A 16636-nucleotide genomic window follows, 5' to 3' on the forward strand; every position below is an offset into this window, starting at 1 on the left:
GGTGCTTTCCATTTAGTGACTCAAGTCGACACAAGTATCATTCTATCTTCTTTCAATACCAGTGAACAACAAAGATAGAATGATGCTTGTGTCGACTTGAGTCACTAAATGGAAAGCACCCAATATATGCAAAGAATTAATTAATTTTTTTCTAACAGAGATATATTACACTTGTACATTTAATATATACATTATTTTCCTTAATAATTAAACACAGCAGACAAATATGAACCACAGAAGAGGGAACTTCTATTTGATGATCCACAATTTCACAAGCAATTCTGTTCTGAAAAACGACTTATGCGACCACGACCGCGTCCAGTATTACAGACGTCGTAATAATATGTACATAAAATGTGTTTTATAAAAACGAAAAAAATTTATTGCAGCTAAAAAACAAATTTTTTTGCTTTATGATCAATGTATCATTAATTTTTATGACATTGATATATAAGATAAAAAGATATATTTTTTGCAATGGAATATTAATATTGTTTAATTAATATTAATATTACGTTTAATTCATATATGTATATTAATATTAATATTTTTGCGATGGAATATTAATATTAATATCATGTTTAATTCATATATGTATATTTATTTCACTTATGTAATTTATAAAAGTATATACATTTTGAGCCATGTATTTCTTCATAATGAAAATAAATATATATGAACAGATATAAAAGGATTTTATATGCACAGGATATATATCATTAAAAAATAACATGACACCAAGAAAATTGCTTTATTTCTACTTAAAACGTAAAATATACATTGGGTATGCTAAATAGGGATGTAAATGACGAAAAATACATTTTAAAGTAAGACAAATTTCTACTTCTTCTATTAGTATATATAATGTAAGATATCTATTATTTCTATTATTCAATTATACTAATTAGCAAATTCGAAATATCGCAACCGAAAATTGTCAGATCTAAGAGCAGAATGACGATGGATTGTACACGCGATTCCATCGTCAATTCCGTTACAGCTGCGAGAGGATAGCTGAAATTTTAATCGTATCGAACGAGATATGGAATCGTTCAACGTGTTCTCGTTGGATAATGTCTAAAAGATATATATTCTAAAATTTGTGGTGTTTATTAAATATTTTGAATGTTTCAATTTTAGAAAATACCGATTTTTTCATAAAATCTGTGGATGCAGAGTATTCGTGATAATCTATGATTTTTTCAGGAAAATAGCTGAATAAATTTGTAAACTGAAGACAATGAGCACCAGAGGAATCCCGTATAGTCCTAATGAGACATAATATACATATTATATATATATTTTTTTATTAATATATTGTTAAAATTGTACACACAATGTCCCTTTTTCTACATATAAAAATTGTAGCGATCTATCAATGAGTACAATTAGAGAATAAAATTATAGAGAATATTAATAAAGAAAAAAAAATTGTGCAGGTGCCTTTATACAATTTTATTAGCGTAGAAATTAATAATTATTATCAGATATTTTTTATTAATTAACTTATCGCATATAATAATATTACAAATGTATATATACAATCCATACAAATGTTTATCGTTTATAATTCTTTTCTAAGTATATATTTTTTTATATCTAACTACTAAATTTGTGACGAATATCTTTGATTTTTAATTACAATTATTCGGTTCTTCTTTTCTCGCAAAATATCTTGTAATTGTCTTTTTTTCAACGCATTTTTTTTTTATGGGAAGTGTAGGACGCACTGCATAGAGGTGCGAGGGCCGCAAGGGAGATTTACAACATATGCAACTTTCGCGTTGAGCAGGCTGCCGCAAAGTAAATTAGTAGCGTGTTCATTCAAAATACAAAGTTTCGCGAGCGCCTTAATCAACATCTGCCAATATCGGTCAATGTACCATAATATGTAAGTTGATGTTACAAAGTTTTTATTTTAAAAACTTAATGTAAAATTTTGTAAAAATTACATAAAAAATATATAAATATAAAATGAGATATTACCATGAAGTATTTTGTGAAAAAGAAGAAAAAATCTGAAAAAACTGAGTGATGTTTTTAAATACAAATAAAAAATATTTTTTGTCGCAAAGTTGAGAAAATAAAAAGATATCTTCCATATATATACATTTAAAGAGGATCGATTGATCGCGGTAAATATTTATACAGATTGTATACATTTGTGATGTTATTATTATATGCGAGACAAGGTAATTAATACAAATTATTTAATAATTAATTTTTTAAATTATAATCTGCTAATCTAATAAAGACGCTAGGATATTGTCAAGTCACAATAATTATATTAATTTTTTGTGCTTTACATATCTTTGGATTTATTTACTAGGAACGTATTAAAATTAAAGAATTAAACGGATATTCTGCAATCACAACCATCATCAGTTTTATCAATTATTACATGATGAAATGAAAATATTAATGTGCATAATACAATAATATAATTGTAAGAATATATTTTTAATTGACAGATGTTTGCTTTGCGCGCTTTTTTAACGAAATTGTGGATCTTGATACCTATTGGACATATTGATATCAAGAACACAGATACACTTAGATATCAAAAACAATATGCAATTGAATGTACAACATCGCGCAGCTTGCTTATCGTAATAGTCGATACATTGTATTTCTACCAAAATACGCATAATAGCAAACTCACGTATAAATAATATCTTTGATTTCTTATATTATGATGTTTCTTGCATCAATATAGCCTCCATTCATTATCTCGTTGATTTATCAGTTACTGGTTTACAAAATTCTCTGGTCCCTTAAAAGCGTTTGCTTGTATATAACACACACGGATTATTAATAATAATTATTAATAATTCTACAACACTAAAAAAGACTAAAGACTTAATATATAATTCACATTTTTTGATATCTTACTTTTTCTAATAAGAGTGGTGCAATTATACATAACTTGCGCACATATAATAATCAACAAGCAAAAAATTATCGGTTATATATATTTTTATCAATAGATATTTTTCTTCTTTAATTATTTTATTTTTATAATGAACGATTAATACAATAATACAATAATTAGCATTATTCATCTGTTTCGTAAGCGGGCGATGCCGGCGAGTATGTGGGACTCGTAGGAGAGTATCCTGGCACCGGTGGCGAATACGTTGGACTCGTCGGTGAATAACTTGGGCTTGTGGGCGTGTAAGTGGGACTTGTAGGTGAATACTTGGTGCTTGACGGTGAGTATTGCGGACTCGTGGGTGAATACGTCGGGCTGCTAGGTGAATAGTTTGGACTACTGGGCGAATACCGGGTGCTACCGGATGCGGTGTGTTGCGGTGAGCTCGGCGAATACGACGGACTCGTGGGCGAATATGTCGGACTGGTTGGTGAGTACGTGGGGCTCGCTGGCGTGTATTGCGGCGACGTACCGGCGAACGATGGTGAGGTAGGCGAGTAACTCGGGCTCGTTGGCGAATACTTGGGACTGCTGGGGGAGTAGCTTGGACTCGCGGGCGAGTATTGCGGCGAGCTCGGTGAATAACTAGGCGAGGTGGGCGAGTACGAAGGCGAGGCAGGTGTGTAATTGGGTGAGCTAGGTGAATAACTCGGCGAAGTCGGCGAGTAACTCGGACTCGTGGGCGAGTAGCTTGGACTTGTAGGCGAGTAACTTGGACTCGTCGGCGAATAACTTGGACTCGTAGGCGAATAACTCGGGCTCGTGGGTGAATAACTTGGCGAGGTTGGTGAATAGCTTGGCGATGTGGGTGAATAGCTCGGGCTCGTTGGTGAATAGCTCGGCGATGTAGGTGAATAGCTCGGGCTTGTCGGTGAATAACTTGGTGAAGTAGGCGAGTAACTTGGGCTCGTCGGCGAGTAACTTGGCGATGTCGGTGAATAGCTCGGACTCGTCGGTGAATAACTTGGTGACGTCGGCGAATAGTTCGGACTGGTCGGCGAGTATGTCGGGCTCGTGGGCGAATAGTTCGGGCTCGACGGTGTCATACTGGGAGATGTAGGCAGATATGCCGGCGACGTGGGAGAGTAACTGGGCGAGGCCGCGCCCGCTGGTGACATCGGGAATGGACTCATGCTCGGTCCCGGACTACCAGGACTTCCTGGTTGTGGTGAATAAGCGGAATACGCGGGCGACAATCCCGACGCATCCGACGCGCCCGACGGCGAGAAGCACGCACCTCCTGGCGTCATGCTACTACTCAAAGCTATGAAAAAGAAAAAAAAAGTATAATATTATTCATATATACATATTTCGTAAAAATTGTAATGTCAATAAATCCTTGTCTTTCATATATATGTATATTTGAAAAATACATAATTTCGATTGTATCGCGTAGAATTCTAATATCTCGCTTTCAATTGTGTCTTTTGTATTGAGATTAGCAACTTTTGATTGTTCGTAAATGAAACTGACACTAACAATAAGCATTGATTTTTCATGAAAATATAGACGCGATATATCACAAGTAAATAAATAGACATTCATTTATCTTTATTTTTATTCGATAATCCTAGCGCGCATATTTATTTTTTCTACTTATTTTTTTTCTTATCTTATTTTACAGTTATCTAAAATTTCTTTATATTTCTTTCTTTAATATCTTTCTATATCTTTCTATATCTTTATGTAAATTGGAGAAATTTTTGTTGTCGAAACTTACCCGGAGACATGCTTGATGCGCCGTAACCAGGAGTAGCTCCCATCCAAGGAGTCATCTGAGGACTCATACTGTTGGATATACCAGTTACGCTGCCGAAGAACATTCCAGCCGTTCCCATACCTGCGCCAACCGCCATAGGAATTTCGATGCCGGATTTGCATTTCTCAGCATCGAGTAATAAATCGAAACATCCTAATAAAACACATAAAACCACGATAAATATCAAAATATCGTATGTTATATGGAAAATGTAATAAATAATTATTAACACAGGCATTATCTTGAATTTATAAATACAAATAAAAATATAATACGATATTTTTTTATGTCCTAATTTTCTTTTTTTATATCATTGAAAAGCATATCATTCGGACTTTATCACATTTTTCGCATGCAAGAAGGACTGGTGAATACAGATTAACAATAAAAGTTGCATTCGTTTATACAATAATATTTCGTATTACCTGTTCCAATGCGTGGAAGTTGTCCCATTATAATGTTTTCGGATACTCCTCGCATTGGATCTACTTCCGCGTGAGATGCAGCGTCCAGTAACACGTCAACCGTTTCTTCGAAAGAGCATCTGAGAAGCAATTATATAATTATTTTCTTATTAATCTTCCACCTATCATTGAAAGCATAATATCTTGCACATAAAAATTTTTCAAGGATTTCGAAACATGATCTGCATTTACTAACCTCATGAGAGCGCCGGTATCTTGTCTATTGATTCCGTGACGTGTTATCGCCATAAGATGACCCTTTGCCGTCATGACGTCGCAAAGTAAAGCAAGATGTCGATAGTTGACATAAAGACCATAGAACTGCAGTACTGCATTCATCTCTTTTTCTACCGACTTTCGCACGGCCTCGATACCCAGAACTTGGAATATCTCGCAGATATCGTTACTGAATGTTCGTACCGGATCTACGTCTCTTTCGCTCAATACTTTCATCAAACTCGTTCCGTCAGTTTCCAAAAGCCATTCCGCAATGGCCTTAAATTCGCCCGTTTCCGTGATAACGATGCGTTTTTTAGAGTCAGTTTGTGGTAAATGCATATAAACCTTGCCAATAGCTTCGATACCCTGGAATATTAAATACCGTGATGAAAATGCTCCGTGCTAACTAATTAATTAAATGACGATTAACTAAAAATGATACATAAATAATCTATAATATTTAGCATATCATTAGTCTGATTACAACGTACCTGTAGAGTCATGTCGCTAAGCATGTTGGCTTCGATGCATCGTAAGAACATATCGTCTTCCATCTTGTCTACAGTCTCTTCATCCGTATCCTGGAACTTGTTGTCGTCACTATTCATTATTCGGATCCGCAGCACCAGCTTCTCGGCATTGTCGTCGTTGAAAATGCAATTCAAATCGTCGCCGAAGCCGGCATTGATCTTCTCCGCAATCTGTTCCATGGTCAGCTTCTTATCGGTCATTCGCTTCCTATCCAGCTCAATGCGTAGCAACCACGGTGATATTTTGGTAGGATCGAAGTCGGGCATCTCGTAGTATACGTTGACGAATTCCTGATCCTCCGCGATGACCGTGTTTTGCGGGTCCGGATCGTAATATATCGCCGTGTTGGCCGTCACCTTCTTCAGTGTTGTGTGTTCCAATCGGCAGAGCACATTCTTCGCCTTCTCGGCGTCTCGCGCAGCCGCGCCCGTCAAGAATACCGTGAGCGATGGCGCTTTCGGTTTCTTACTGATGTTGATGATCTCCTTCAACCTCGGTACACCAAGGGTGACGTTCTTTGATGATACACCAGCGAAGTGGAAAGTATTCAGGGTCATCTGAGTAGCGGGTTCGCCGAGAGACTGCGCCGCTAACGCACCCACCATTTCGCCCGGCGATACTTGAGCCTGTTGGAATCTAGTTTCGATTTCTCCGATCAGCCACTCAAAGGCTTCGCTGGACAACCTGAATTCCTCGGAAACGCATTTCGTGCATAGAGTTGATCTCACCAAGCATCGAAATAGTAATGTCGCGTTTTCGTTTGCCTGTTTGCTAAGTCTGTCGTCCCCTGCGACGATGATACATTTATCCAGAAGATCCTTTACGCCTTGAATCACTCTCATGGGACTAAGATCGCTAGGCGCTCGCTTGTTGATATGGAATATCTTTTGCACGTTCCAAATCATTCTTTGAAGATTGCATGGCAACACAACCTTGGATTCACCACTTGGGAAGATCTCCCGTAGCACAGCGCGATCTTTGTTCAACTGCTCCCACTCTCTTTCCAGCTCGGAGATCACCTCACCGGAGCCCATCATTTCTCGTACAATGTCCTCGTTGAATATGCGTCGTAGGTATCGCTCGTTGGTCGGATCGAATTTGAATTTCTTCTCGAAGGCTTTATTGCTCATTTTGATAGTAGGCAGATTTTGGAACTCGACAGTCTCGCCGCAGAGACCGTCCTCTCCGTAACGCAGCTGGATCAATTGACCAACCGAATTGCGCACGGTACCGTCGTAATGCACCATTACCGACTCCATAGCCTTTATCAAACGACGCTGGATGTAACCGGTCTCGGCCGTTTTCACGGCGGTATCGATAAGACCCTCACGACCGCCCATAGCGTGGAAGTAAAACTCCGACGGCGTGAGACCGGCGAGGTACGAGTTCTCGACAAAGCCACGGGACTCGGGTCCGTAGTCGTCTTTGATGAAATGCGGAAGCGTTCGCTTGCGGAAACCGAAGGGTATTCGTTTACCCTCAACGTTCTGCTGACCCACACAAGCAATTACCTGAGAAATGTTGATGTTGGAACCCTTCGAGCCAGATACTACCATAGCCTTCAAGTTGTTGTATTCCGTTAGAGATTTCTTGGCGGAACCTCCGGTCTTGTCTCGAGCGTCGTTTAAAATTCTGTTCACCTGATTTTCGAAAGTCTGACGCAACGTGTTGCCGGGTGTGGGTTCCAATTCCATGTTGTGCGCCTTTTGAATTACCTCTATCACGTCCTCTTTGGCCTTCTTGATCGCCTTTTGAATTTCCAGGTATGTCTGCGGATCGGCGATGGTGTCGCCAATACCGATCGAATGACCCTCCAGCAACAACCAGTTATTGATGACGGTCTGAATGTTGCCATAGAAGCGTCCGCATACATCGTGGCCGAGCTCGAGCATACAGATGTGAAGCAAAGAGCCGGCGGACGTTCCCAGGGTTTTTTTACAGAGGATACCCATCACCAGTTCCCCGTGCTCCACCATTACCTTTGTATCACCTGGTGAGATCCACTTGTATGGACCGTCGTCTTCTTCGTCGGGATGTGTGCTGTGCGTTCGTATCATGTTCACGTTTCCCGGAATAATGAGGGAAAACAATTGCTTACCGGTCCACAGTGGTTTCGGTTTCAGAATACACGGTTGCGGCATCTTGCCGTCCCAGCTGGGCAGGAACATGAGCAGATTCATCATCTGCTCCTTCTCGATGAACACATCGCGCTTCGTCATCTTTCTTACAGCCGTCAGAGTATCCTGTACAATACCCATTACTGGCTTGTTCGCCTGCGGTGTAATGATTTGCCGCGGCGTTATATGAATGTTTTCAACTTCCGCGCGAGTCTCCATCGATTGTGGCGCGTGCAAATTCATTTCGTCTCCGTCGAAATCGGCATTGTAGGGGGATGTGCAGCTCAAATTCATGCGGAACGTACTCCACGGTAACACTTTGACGCGATGACCCATCATTGACATTTTATGCAGAGTCGGCTGACGATTGAAGATGACGAGATCACCGTCGTGGATGTGTCGTTCCACCCGATAGCCGCATTGCAGATGCAGATCCGAAGATTTGGGATGAAAACGCAGATCGATCCTTTCACCATTGTCGCGAACTATGTATTTCGCGCCGGGATATTGCGAATTGCCGCGTCTAACTAACACTTGCATCTTATCGATGTTAAATGGCGTCACGATCTCGGGGAACGTCAAGTTCTGTGCAATGCTCCGCGGCACGCCAACTTGATCGATGCGCAAGTTGGGATCAGGCGTGATAACAGTACGAGCGGAAAAGTCTACACGCTTGCCCATGAGGTTTCCTCGAATTCTACCCTCTTTTCCTTTCAGACGGGCTTTGATCGCTTTGAGCGGTTTGCCCGATTTTTGCATCGCTCGTGGCATGCCAGGCATATCGTTGTCAACGAGTGTCGCCACGTGAAATTGTAACATCTTTATGTTTTCAAGAATCACATGTGCTGCTGCGCCTGACTGTTCGTTTCGCAGCAGTTCGTTGTTCGATTTGATGATGTCCGCCAGTTTGTGCGTCAGATCGTCCTGATTTTTGGCGGAGCCGTACATAATGACTGCAGGTCTGACAGATAATGGCGGCACCGGTAATACCGTAACTATCATCCAATCTGGTCGAGCAAATTTCGGGTCCATGCCCAGAATAAAGGATTCTTCATCCTTAATATGTTTCAGAATTTCCCACGCTCTCTCAGCCGAGAGTACAATCTTTTTCTCTTGCGAGTCTTCATTTACGTGCTTCCACTCCGCGGTGACGTCTAAACCGGATCGTCTGAGATTAGGCTGATATCTGCCGCAACCACCGTGACCAGGTTTTCTATCTGCCTGCGGCTGACTTTCCGTGTTCTCTTTGTTAATGTCCATTTCATCTCCGCCTTCACAGATGCTCTTGCTTTTGCATAAATCGTAAACAAATGCAAGTCGTTTCCGTGGCTGTCCCTTTGTCTTCATGACAATTTCTTTGATCTTTGGATTATGCTGCAAATCGAGAGAAAAATTGCATTGATAAAAAAATAGAGATTTATTCTTTTTTATATCATTTACGGTTCATTGCCCATGTCATGGCAATTTTTTTATCAATTTTTTTTTTGTGAAATGTTAAATATTTATATAAATATATTTATTACTGTATAAAATATTTAATAAAAAACAACGATTATAATAAATTATGGATTGTGTTATAGTATAAATGAAATAAAACAATTTAATAAAATTGAAATAAAAAATTTCTAGATTTTATAAAATAAACATATTACTTATATAAAGATATCCTGTATAGTGATCACTTACTGGGCTAACGAGCAGTTTGGAACAGTAGAAACACACGCATCTCAGTATCTTTATAGTCTTTGTAATAAATCCTACATGAAATACTGGTTTAGCAAGATCTATATGACCAAAATGGCCAGGGCACTCTGTCATATTGCCGGCGCATGTCTGACATCTAGAATTTCTGTCAATGACCCCTTGCCTGGGATCCATGAGACCGCCCAGTTTAGGGCGGCCACCTTCCATAGTTTCTGGAAATCGTATGCCGCCATCTGTGACTGACATACGACGCTGTACAACACAAAAACAATCTTTTAATGACATTTTACAAAATTTAAATTCAAGCTAAAGATATTTAAATTTGACCTAAATACACAATATGGTTTTATCACAATGTTTTTGTCTTTAATAGCTACATAAGGAGTGCTTAAATATTGATAAATGTTTATTAAAAGTGATTTCAGCTAAACAATTTTAACATACATTTTCCATATAATTTAAATAAATAATAAAATTAACATTCTTTCCTTTCTATCATGTATATTCTTTTATTTTATTATAATGATAAATTACATATAAATTACTTTGTCAAACAAAATCACCTTGAAGATATATTTATATTACAAATTATACGTTTACACGACAATTGAATAATTTCAGAAAATTCTACATAAAAGATATATAGTATCTTAAAAATTTCAATTGATAATCTGTCGCAAGGCTAACAATAGAATAAATGTAACAATAAGATATTGCATGAACCAACTTATTTTCAATATTTACAATATGCTTCTCTTGCCCTAATATTTTTCCAAAAACTTTACAATTTCTTTACTATGTCTTTTAACAATACGTTTTCGATTTTACTTTAATATTCCAAAAACAATACGTAATATACAGATACATTAATATTAGTTTCGTTTTTATGCTTTGATCTTGCAAAAACAGTGACAATTATGCATGTAATACACTCGCATTGCATAAAATTGAATGGAAGGGGAATTCTGATTGTCGCGAGAAATACGTCCTTCATAAAAATTCACATTTCCACGAATGCTACGAGACGCGTACAATTCACTTACTATTTCATCCGGCGAAAGAATACCAAATTGTACGCGTTTCACTGTCCGTAAAGGCGCCTTGGAATCGGACGTAGCCATTTTGCACAATAATTCGCAACAGCTTCTCCGGACGCGTTCTGCGTCGCGACTCCTCAACAACGTTTCTTGCCGTTGGAGAGAACGTCATCCCTCTCTATCTCTCGGTCATGAACTAAGTAACTCTTGATTGGCCATCGCTCGATGAATCATGCGTTAGGCTAATATTACATTCATACGACAAAATATTTCTCGGACGTAGCGATTGGCTGTCGAATAGAGAATTTCTAGAATCTCGATAGAGATTCTAAAAATTCTCTATTAATAAAAAATTAAGTAATTAATAAAAATATAATTAATAAAAATATAATTAATAAAATATAATTAATAAAAGATTAAATAAAAAGATTAAGTAATTGTTCCATATTCCATAAGTTCCTTTGTGAATACACCAATAAATATTTTTGACAGCTGACAGCTGTTATATTTCAAAAATACCGCATAAAACATGACGGAACAATCTTAATGGTGCGTTCGAAAATCCTATCCATTCTGCATAGAAATTTTTACTCCTTTTGCCCTGATTGGTTAATCAAAAGCTACTTTATCCTATGGATAGGATTTTCGAACACTCCCTAATTCTCTCTCTTCTTTTTTATTCTTTTTCAGCTTTTGATATAAATATGTAAATAATAATTTTAAGTTTATAAGAAAGCAAACTTATGTTTATACGATAACTATTATCATATTTTTAGTTATATATATATTATGTTAATATATATATTATGTTAAATTATTTTTTGGGAGACAAATATGGCGGTCGGACTATCGAGGTTATTGACAAATCCTTGATGTGATTACAACGGTTATCAATCAGCACCTTATCAAATGTATGCAAGATGCGCAAGGCTGGGGCAATTAGTATGACGAGGAACGTGTGTGTCAACGTTCGTGAAATATAATTTTAATATGTTAAAATTATGAGTATATTTGAGTGGACTCGAGGGGAGAAGCGAAAATGGCAAAGATACAATGGTCCTTGGCGAAGGCGCCAAATGTTCTTAAGTAAATCAATAAATTTGTATATTTATTTTTTATTGAAAATCTTATACTTATATCTATCATTTATAAAAATGATCTCTTTTTCTGCATCTAATTCAATTTCTTTTCACTTTTTATTTCTGTAATTTTTTAAAAATTGTATTAAAAATTATATTTAATTTTAGTTGTTGCTTTTGCATATAATTTTATATGGACTTCTTAATAAATAAGATCTGATTTAATTTTTATCTGTAGGATCAGTTTGAAGCAAAAATGGTGGCGGTTGCAAATTGTCTTCAAATCTTTATTCTACAATGATTTCTTAAATTGGAGTTATGCTTGTGATATACTTATGGAACCTATGTTTTGGTTTGTTGAGAATTTCACTGCCTGTTTGGGTCCGGTAAGATTATAATTAGTATTTATTCTTACACTTTTTATATATTATAAGTTGTATATAATATTGTATTTAAAATTTATAGCATATATTTAGAAATTATAACAATAAATTTTTTGCATATAAAGTTTAATATATTATAATATTATAATATCACACAAAGTTTACCACTTTATATGAATAAACCACAGAATGCCTCGCTGAGTATACATAATTAAATTTAATACAAACTTTATTATATTCACAATGTATTTACTAAGCATTGCAGCTTACAGGTATTTGTGGTGATGGTAAGCCTGCTAACTGCCAGTATCGTATATATTGCATACTACTTGGGTCTACCCTGGTGGTGGGATCGAAGTCCTTTGGTGACGATAATTCTGCTATTGGTTGGAAATTGGCTGCTGGTTAATGTCTGCTTCCATTATTACATGGGTGTGGCCGTGCCGGCGGGTTATCCGCCTCAGGGCGGCCTTATTCCAGAGGCTGTGAGTATCTGCAAAAAATGTATCAAGCCAAAGCCACCCAGAACACACCACTGTTCTGTCTGCAACAAATGCATCCTCAAGATGGATCATCATTGTCGTATCCTTACATATTTTACAAATCAGTTTGAATATTTCGATTATATATTTCTCATTAATTAATTATTCTTCATAGATCAATTATTATCAATGAGAATTTATCCGGGCGTTCTGTAGTATCTTGACAGATCTTCCTTAATCAGCATGCAGCATGGCTAAACAATTGCGTCGGCCACTATAATCACCGACACTTTTTCTTGTACATGGTTTATACTGTGATCGGTATTACGTTTATCATGATATTTGGGGTGCGACTCGCATACGAGGAATTCTTTCCTGAGCAAGAACCGGAATTGGACGGCCATCCGGTGCGCCTCAATAATTCGGAAATAATTCCTGTGGTATGTTAACTGGTCGATGAACATATGCTTTATCCAACTATCATTTTTGAAAAATATTAAACGTTGCACTTAATTAATGCAGACGGAATCGCTGGATCATTTAAGCGAGGAGGAACTGGCGGAAATAGCGAGACAAGCAGCAGAAACCGTGGTCAAGGAATGGCAACGAAGATTGATAATTTTCGCGGGTCTGATTTGCATCGCCACGTTCACAGCGTTGGGTGCCTTGGCCTGGTGGCACGCGGGTCTAATCACCCGGGGGGAGACGAGCATCGAAGCGCGTATCAACAGCACGGAATCGCAAAAATACCGGGCCCAGGGCAAGTTCTATCAAAATCCGTACGACTTTGGGCCAAGGGAGAATTGGAGATTGTTCTTGGGAATAAAAAACAGGTTTCAAAATTTTACTAAAATATATATTGAAATGTTAAATGTTTGTGAGAGAATCTTTCATTAAAATACAATCAATTGATATTTAGAGAGCAATATAAATCATCAAGAAAGCTAATTAAACGAGAACAAAATGAGTATATTTATAAAATAATTTTATTTCTATGTCACAACAGTAAATTATATATAAAATAGAATATTTGTAAAGGAAATTGGAAATTAGTTTTGTTGCAAATTTTGTTCAGCATACAAGTATTTTTCATCAAATATATTGAATGTTATTTTCATGTTATTATTTTTACTGTCAAACATGGCGAATATTATTCTCGAAATGTATTTCGTTTATGTGTTGTTGCAGAAGCTGGTGGCATGTTCTGTTCCCATCAAACCATGGCCCATATGGTGATGGACTCACATGGCGAACCATTCACGATAGCAAGATCTCTTAATTTCTAAGATTCAGAAAGTCAATATCATCAGTCTCGCATTTTACAATTCATACCTTCTCGTGACTTTTCCGTTCTTGTATACGTTCCGATATTCTAGTCCAAACTGCAAACTGTTTTATTGCACTATCATAATTAATAGAATTATAACATATATACAATTAGCTTTTCACAACCGTCGATAATTTTCTCTTCACAGGTAATAATTGGAACATAAGCAGCATATAAAATGACTGCATGTGACTTCTCTGAAATTTTAAAATTATTTTTATATATGATGAATGGATATTATATCATAAAATGACGAGAAGTGGAAAAAAATTGTAAATGTTATAAATTCCTTAGTTCTAGATTAATTTGACTGACTAGTCAATTTTAATTGATTAATTGTGAGACTTGATTTTTGAATAAGTACAATTTAATAAACTATGTTTTTTTATATCTTTCGCGTAAAAGTCTAATAGATCACAATTATTACGGCCAGACGATATTCTCAATATAGGATATATAATGGGATACTCTAGTGTAAACACCAGGTGCGTCGATGATCGCGCAGCCCTGACCGAAACTGGTGATACCGATCACTTGAAAGAAGCACAAATTTTTAGGATGGATAATTTGCAAAGGACCTCCGGAATCGCCCTGGCAGGAATCCTTGGTCCAACCGCCATGAGGATCACCCGCACAAACCATGCTCGGTGTGACGCCATATGGAACCTCTTTGGAACTGTTGTGCCGTATCGTGCACGCTAAATTGTCTACCAAGTCCAACTGAGCCTTCTGCAATCGGTCGGTCTGCTCTCCAGCTGAAAGCACGTCATTAAACTTTGTCACTACATTGGTATTCCACTTTTCTTATTAGAATTTTCAAATTATAGAAATAAAGTTCCTGATAGAAAGTCTTTTAAATCTTTAAATTTTCGAATTCTGTATGATACTTTTTTTCTTTAAAAATTTTATGATCTTGAAACTTTCAAGACTTGAAAGAATTACTAAATTACCTACCGAATTCGGTAACACCCCAGCCGCTGATCCAGGCGTTCATAGGCCCGGTATCGTACTGTACATAAAGACATGCAGGTCGTATCGATGTGTTAAATGTAACGGCATTCATGAGTTGCACTAGAGCTATGTCCGCATACATCGCGGGTGGGTTGTAATCCGGATGTCGTATCATGGTCTTAATGGCAATTGTGACACCGGGTTGCTGGTCTGTCAATCTATGAAAACCTATCCGTGCGTCAGTCGGACCGCCACTGCAAGAAGGCAAATCTTTAATAAGAACTAACTTCGTTGTAATCGTTCCATAAATAACTGTAAGATCATCCTCATAATTCTTAGCTCTTCAATCTAGGTAAAATTCTTTTTATACTTCTAAAATGCTATAATCTTCACGTGAATCTCTAATATATTCTGAATTAATCTTGAGGAATGCTTTTGGACTTTGAGCCTTTATCTAATTCATCGTTGCAGCCATTAATGGGATGGCTGCTGGATAAAAAAAAATCAAAGCTTTCCTGTCATAATTCTTAAATAGCTTAAGAAGTGAAAGAAAAATAATAGAAGTGTGTACTTTGGCCCATAAGTGCAATGCGCAGCAGAAAGTACCCAAGTATGTGAAATCAGTGTCGCGCCGCATATCAAAGTGAACGTCTCATCAGAGTTGCGTCTGCCCAAGGCGACCATATGCGGGAACTCACCGGGCTTAGCCTCGGTGCCGCCGACAATCAGGCGATTTGCATCCCGACAGACATTATCCACCTTGATCACGTCGGGTGATGTGCCGACCAGCGACATTATCTCAGTCGTGCCTACGAGTTCTCTCACGTATTCTTCGCATTCTGAAATTTGTTTTATATATAGACATTATTACAATTTACCAAATATATAAAAGTTTTTGAAGTGTTCCAGGTCCTTCACTGGATTCTTAAATGATCGGTCTCATTGTTACATTTTCAAATTTTTGTGTAATCATATTTTACTTACTAAGCTCTGATTTTGTCTTTGTTGGGCCAATCTTGATATCCGATAATGATGGTGTGCTTAAGGATGGAGGTTCAACTTTAATAGAAGGATTATGCGTATGAGATGTTATAAAAGGGTTATTAGCAGGTGCTGGTGTATAAGATGTTGATGGTGTATTAATTACTGGTGCAGATGGCAGTGGCCTATAAGGTGTTTGTGTAACTGATTCTGGTGCAACAGAAGATTCTGTATCAACTCTTATATCGGTCCCAATGTTCAAGAAGGGATTGTTACTGTTAATCCAAGTTGCACTGCTGGAAAAATTATTTTCTTGTGGCAGAAATATATTTCTTGGCACTACACTGAATTGACTTCTGTTGCCATAGAACGATAGAAAAGGATTGGTCTCAACATTGGAAAGAATGGATTGCTGAAGGAAAGGATTGGTTGCAATGCCTTCACTAAGTTGAATCTTGATTGAAATTTTCTTCTTCTTCGAAGAACCACGATTACCTAAAAAATATGAAAGGCATATTGTATATGTGGATATTTTTATAAGTATATATTATACACATACAGTTTCGTAATATAATATTTTGTGACATAAATTCTTAGAATTTTAGTCTCTCATTATATGAATTTTAGAATAGAAAAATTTAAGAATGCATAGATTGGATTTATAGATTTT

The 16636-nt window shown here is 37.1% G+C and overlaps 5 protein-coding genes across 8 annotated transcripts in view; 2 read left to right on the top strand and 3 right to left on the bottom strand.

Moving 5' to 3' along the window:
* LOC115234153 (DNA-directed RNA polymerase III subunit RPC1) overlaps window positions 1–682 on the top strand; it is a 19318-nt gene extending 18636 nt beyond the window's left edge. For both annotated transcript variants that reach the window (XM_029804938.1, XM_029804937.1), the window contains exon 22: window positions 216–682. In XM_029804938.1, the coding sequence (XP_029660798.1) occupies window positions 216–339 (124 nt within the window). In that variant the 3' untranslated portion in view covers window positions 340–682. The remainder of the gene's footprint in view (window positions 1–215) is intronic.
* A 1677-nt stretch (window positions 683–2359) lies between these two features.
* On the bottom strand, window positions 2360–10847 carry LOC115234152 (DNA-directed RNA polymerase II subunit RPB1). The gene is made up of 7 exons (XM_029804936.1): window positions 10770–10847; window positions 9709–9978; window positions 5866–9396; window positions 5352–5740; window positions 5117–5235; window positions 4653–4844; window positions 2360–4196 (listed from the first exon to the last, which is right to left on the bottom strand). Exons 1-7 carry the CDS (start codon window positions 10845–10847, stop codon window positions 3055–3057), a joined length of 5721 nt encoding a protein of 1906 aa, XP_029660796.1. The 3' UTR covers window positions 2360–3054.
* Window positions 10848–11603: 756 nt separating this feature from the next.
* LOC115234214 (palmitoyltransferase ZDHHC16A-like) lies at window positions 11604–14420 on the top strand. 3 transcript variants are annotated; one of them, XM_029805052.1, is made up of 6 exons: window positions 11604–11849; window positions 12081–12228; window positions 12491–12807; window positions 12957–13147; window positions 13230–13540; window positions 13896–14420. In XM_029805052.1, the coding sequence occupies exons 2-6, from the start codon at window positions 12161–12163 to the stop codon at window positions 13984–13986; spliced, it is 978 nt and encodes a 325-aa protein (XP_029660912.1). In that variant the 5' UTR covers window positions 11604–11849; window positions 12081–12160; the 3' UTR covers window positions 13987–14420. The 3 variants fall into 3 exon arrangements, with proteins under 3 accessions (XP_029660912.1, XP_029660910.1, XP_029660911.1); XM_029805050.1 differs by having other exon boundaries at window positions 12498–12807; XM_029805051.1 differs by having other exon boundaries at window positions 12498–12807; window positions 13230–13467.
* On the bottom strand, window positions 13550–15812 carry LOC115234216 (serine protease snake-like). The gene is made up of 3 exons (XM_029805056.1): window positions 15684–15812; window positions 14989–15239; window positions 13550–14789 (listed from the first exon to the last, which is right to left on the bottom strand). Exons 2-3 carry the CDS (start codon window positions 15158–15160, stop codon window positions 14458–14460), a joined length of 504 nt encoding a protein of 167 aa, XP_029660916.1. The 5' UTR covers window positions 15161–15239; window positions 15684–15812; the 3' UTR covers window positions 13550–14457.
* The window catches only part of LOC115234166, a 5031-nt gene continuing 3796 nt past the window's right edge, over window positions 15402–16636 (bottom strand). The window contains exons 2-4 of the mRNA XM_029804964.1: window positions 15970–16461; window positions 15557–15824; window positions 15402–15474 (exon numbers count right to left, since the gene is read on the bottom strand). Of these exons, the coding sequence (XP_029660824.1) occupies window positions 15402–15474; window positions 15557–15824; window positions 15970–16461 (833 nt within the window). The remainder of the gene's footprint in view (window positions 15475–15556; window positions 15825–15969; window positions 16462–16636) is intronic.

Source organism: Formica exsecta, unplaced genomic scaffold, assembly GCF_003651465.1.
Source record: "Formica exsecta isolate Colony F162 unplaced genomic scaffold, ASM365146v1 scaffold196, whole genome shotgun sequence".
Taxonomy (NCBI): Eukaryota; Metazoa; Arthropoda; class Insecta; order Hymenoptera; family Formicidae; genus Formica; species Formica exsecta.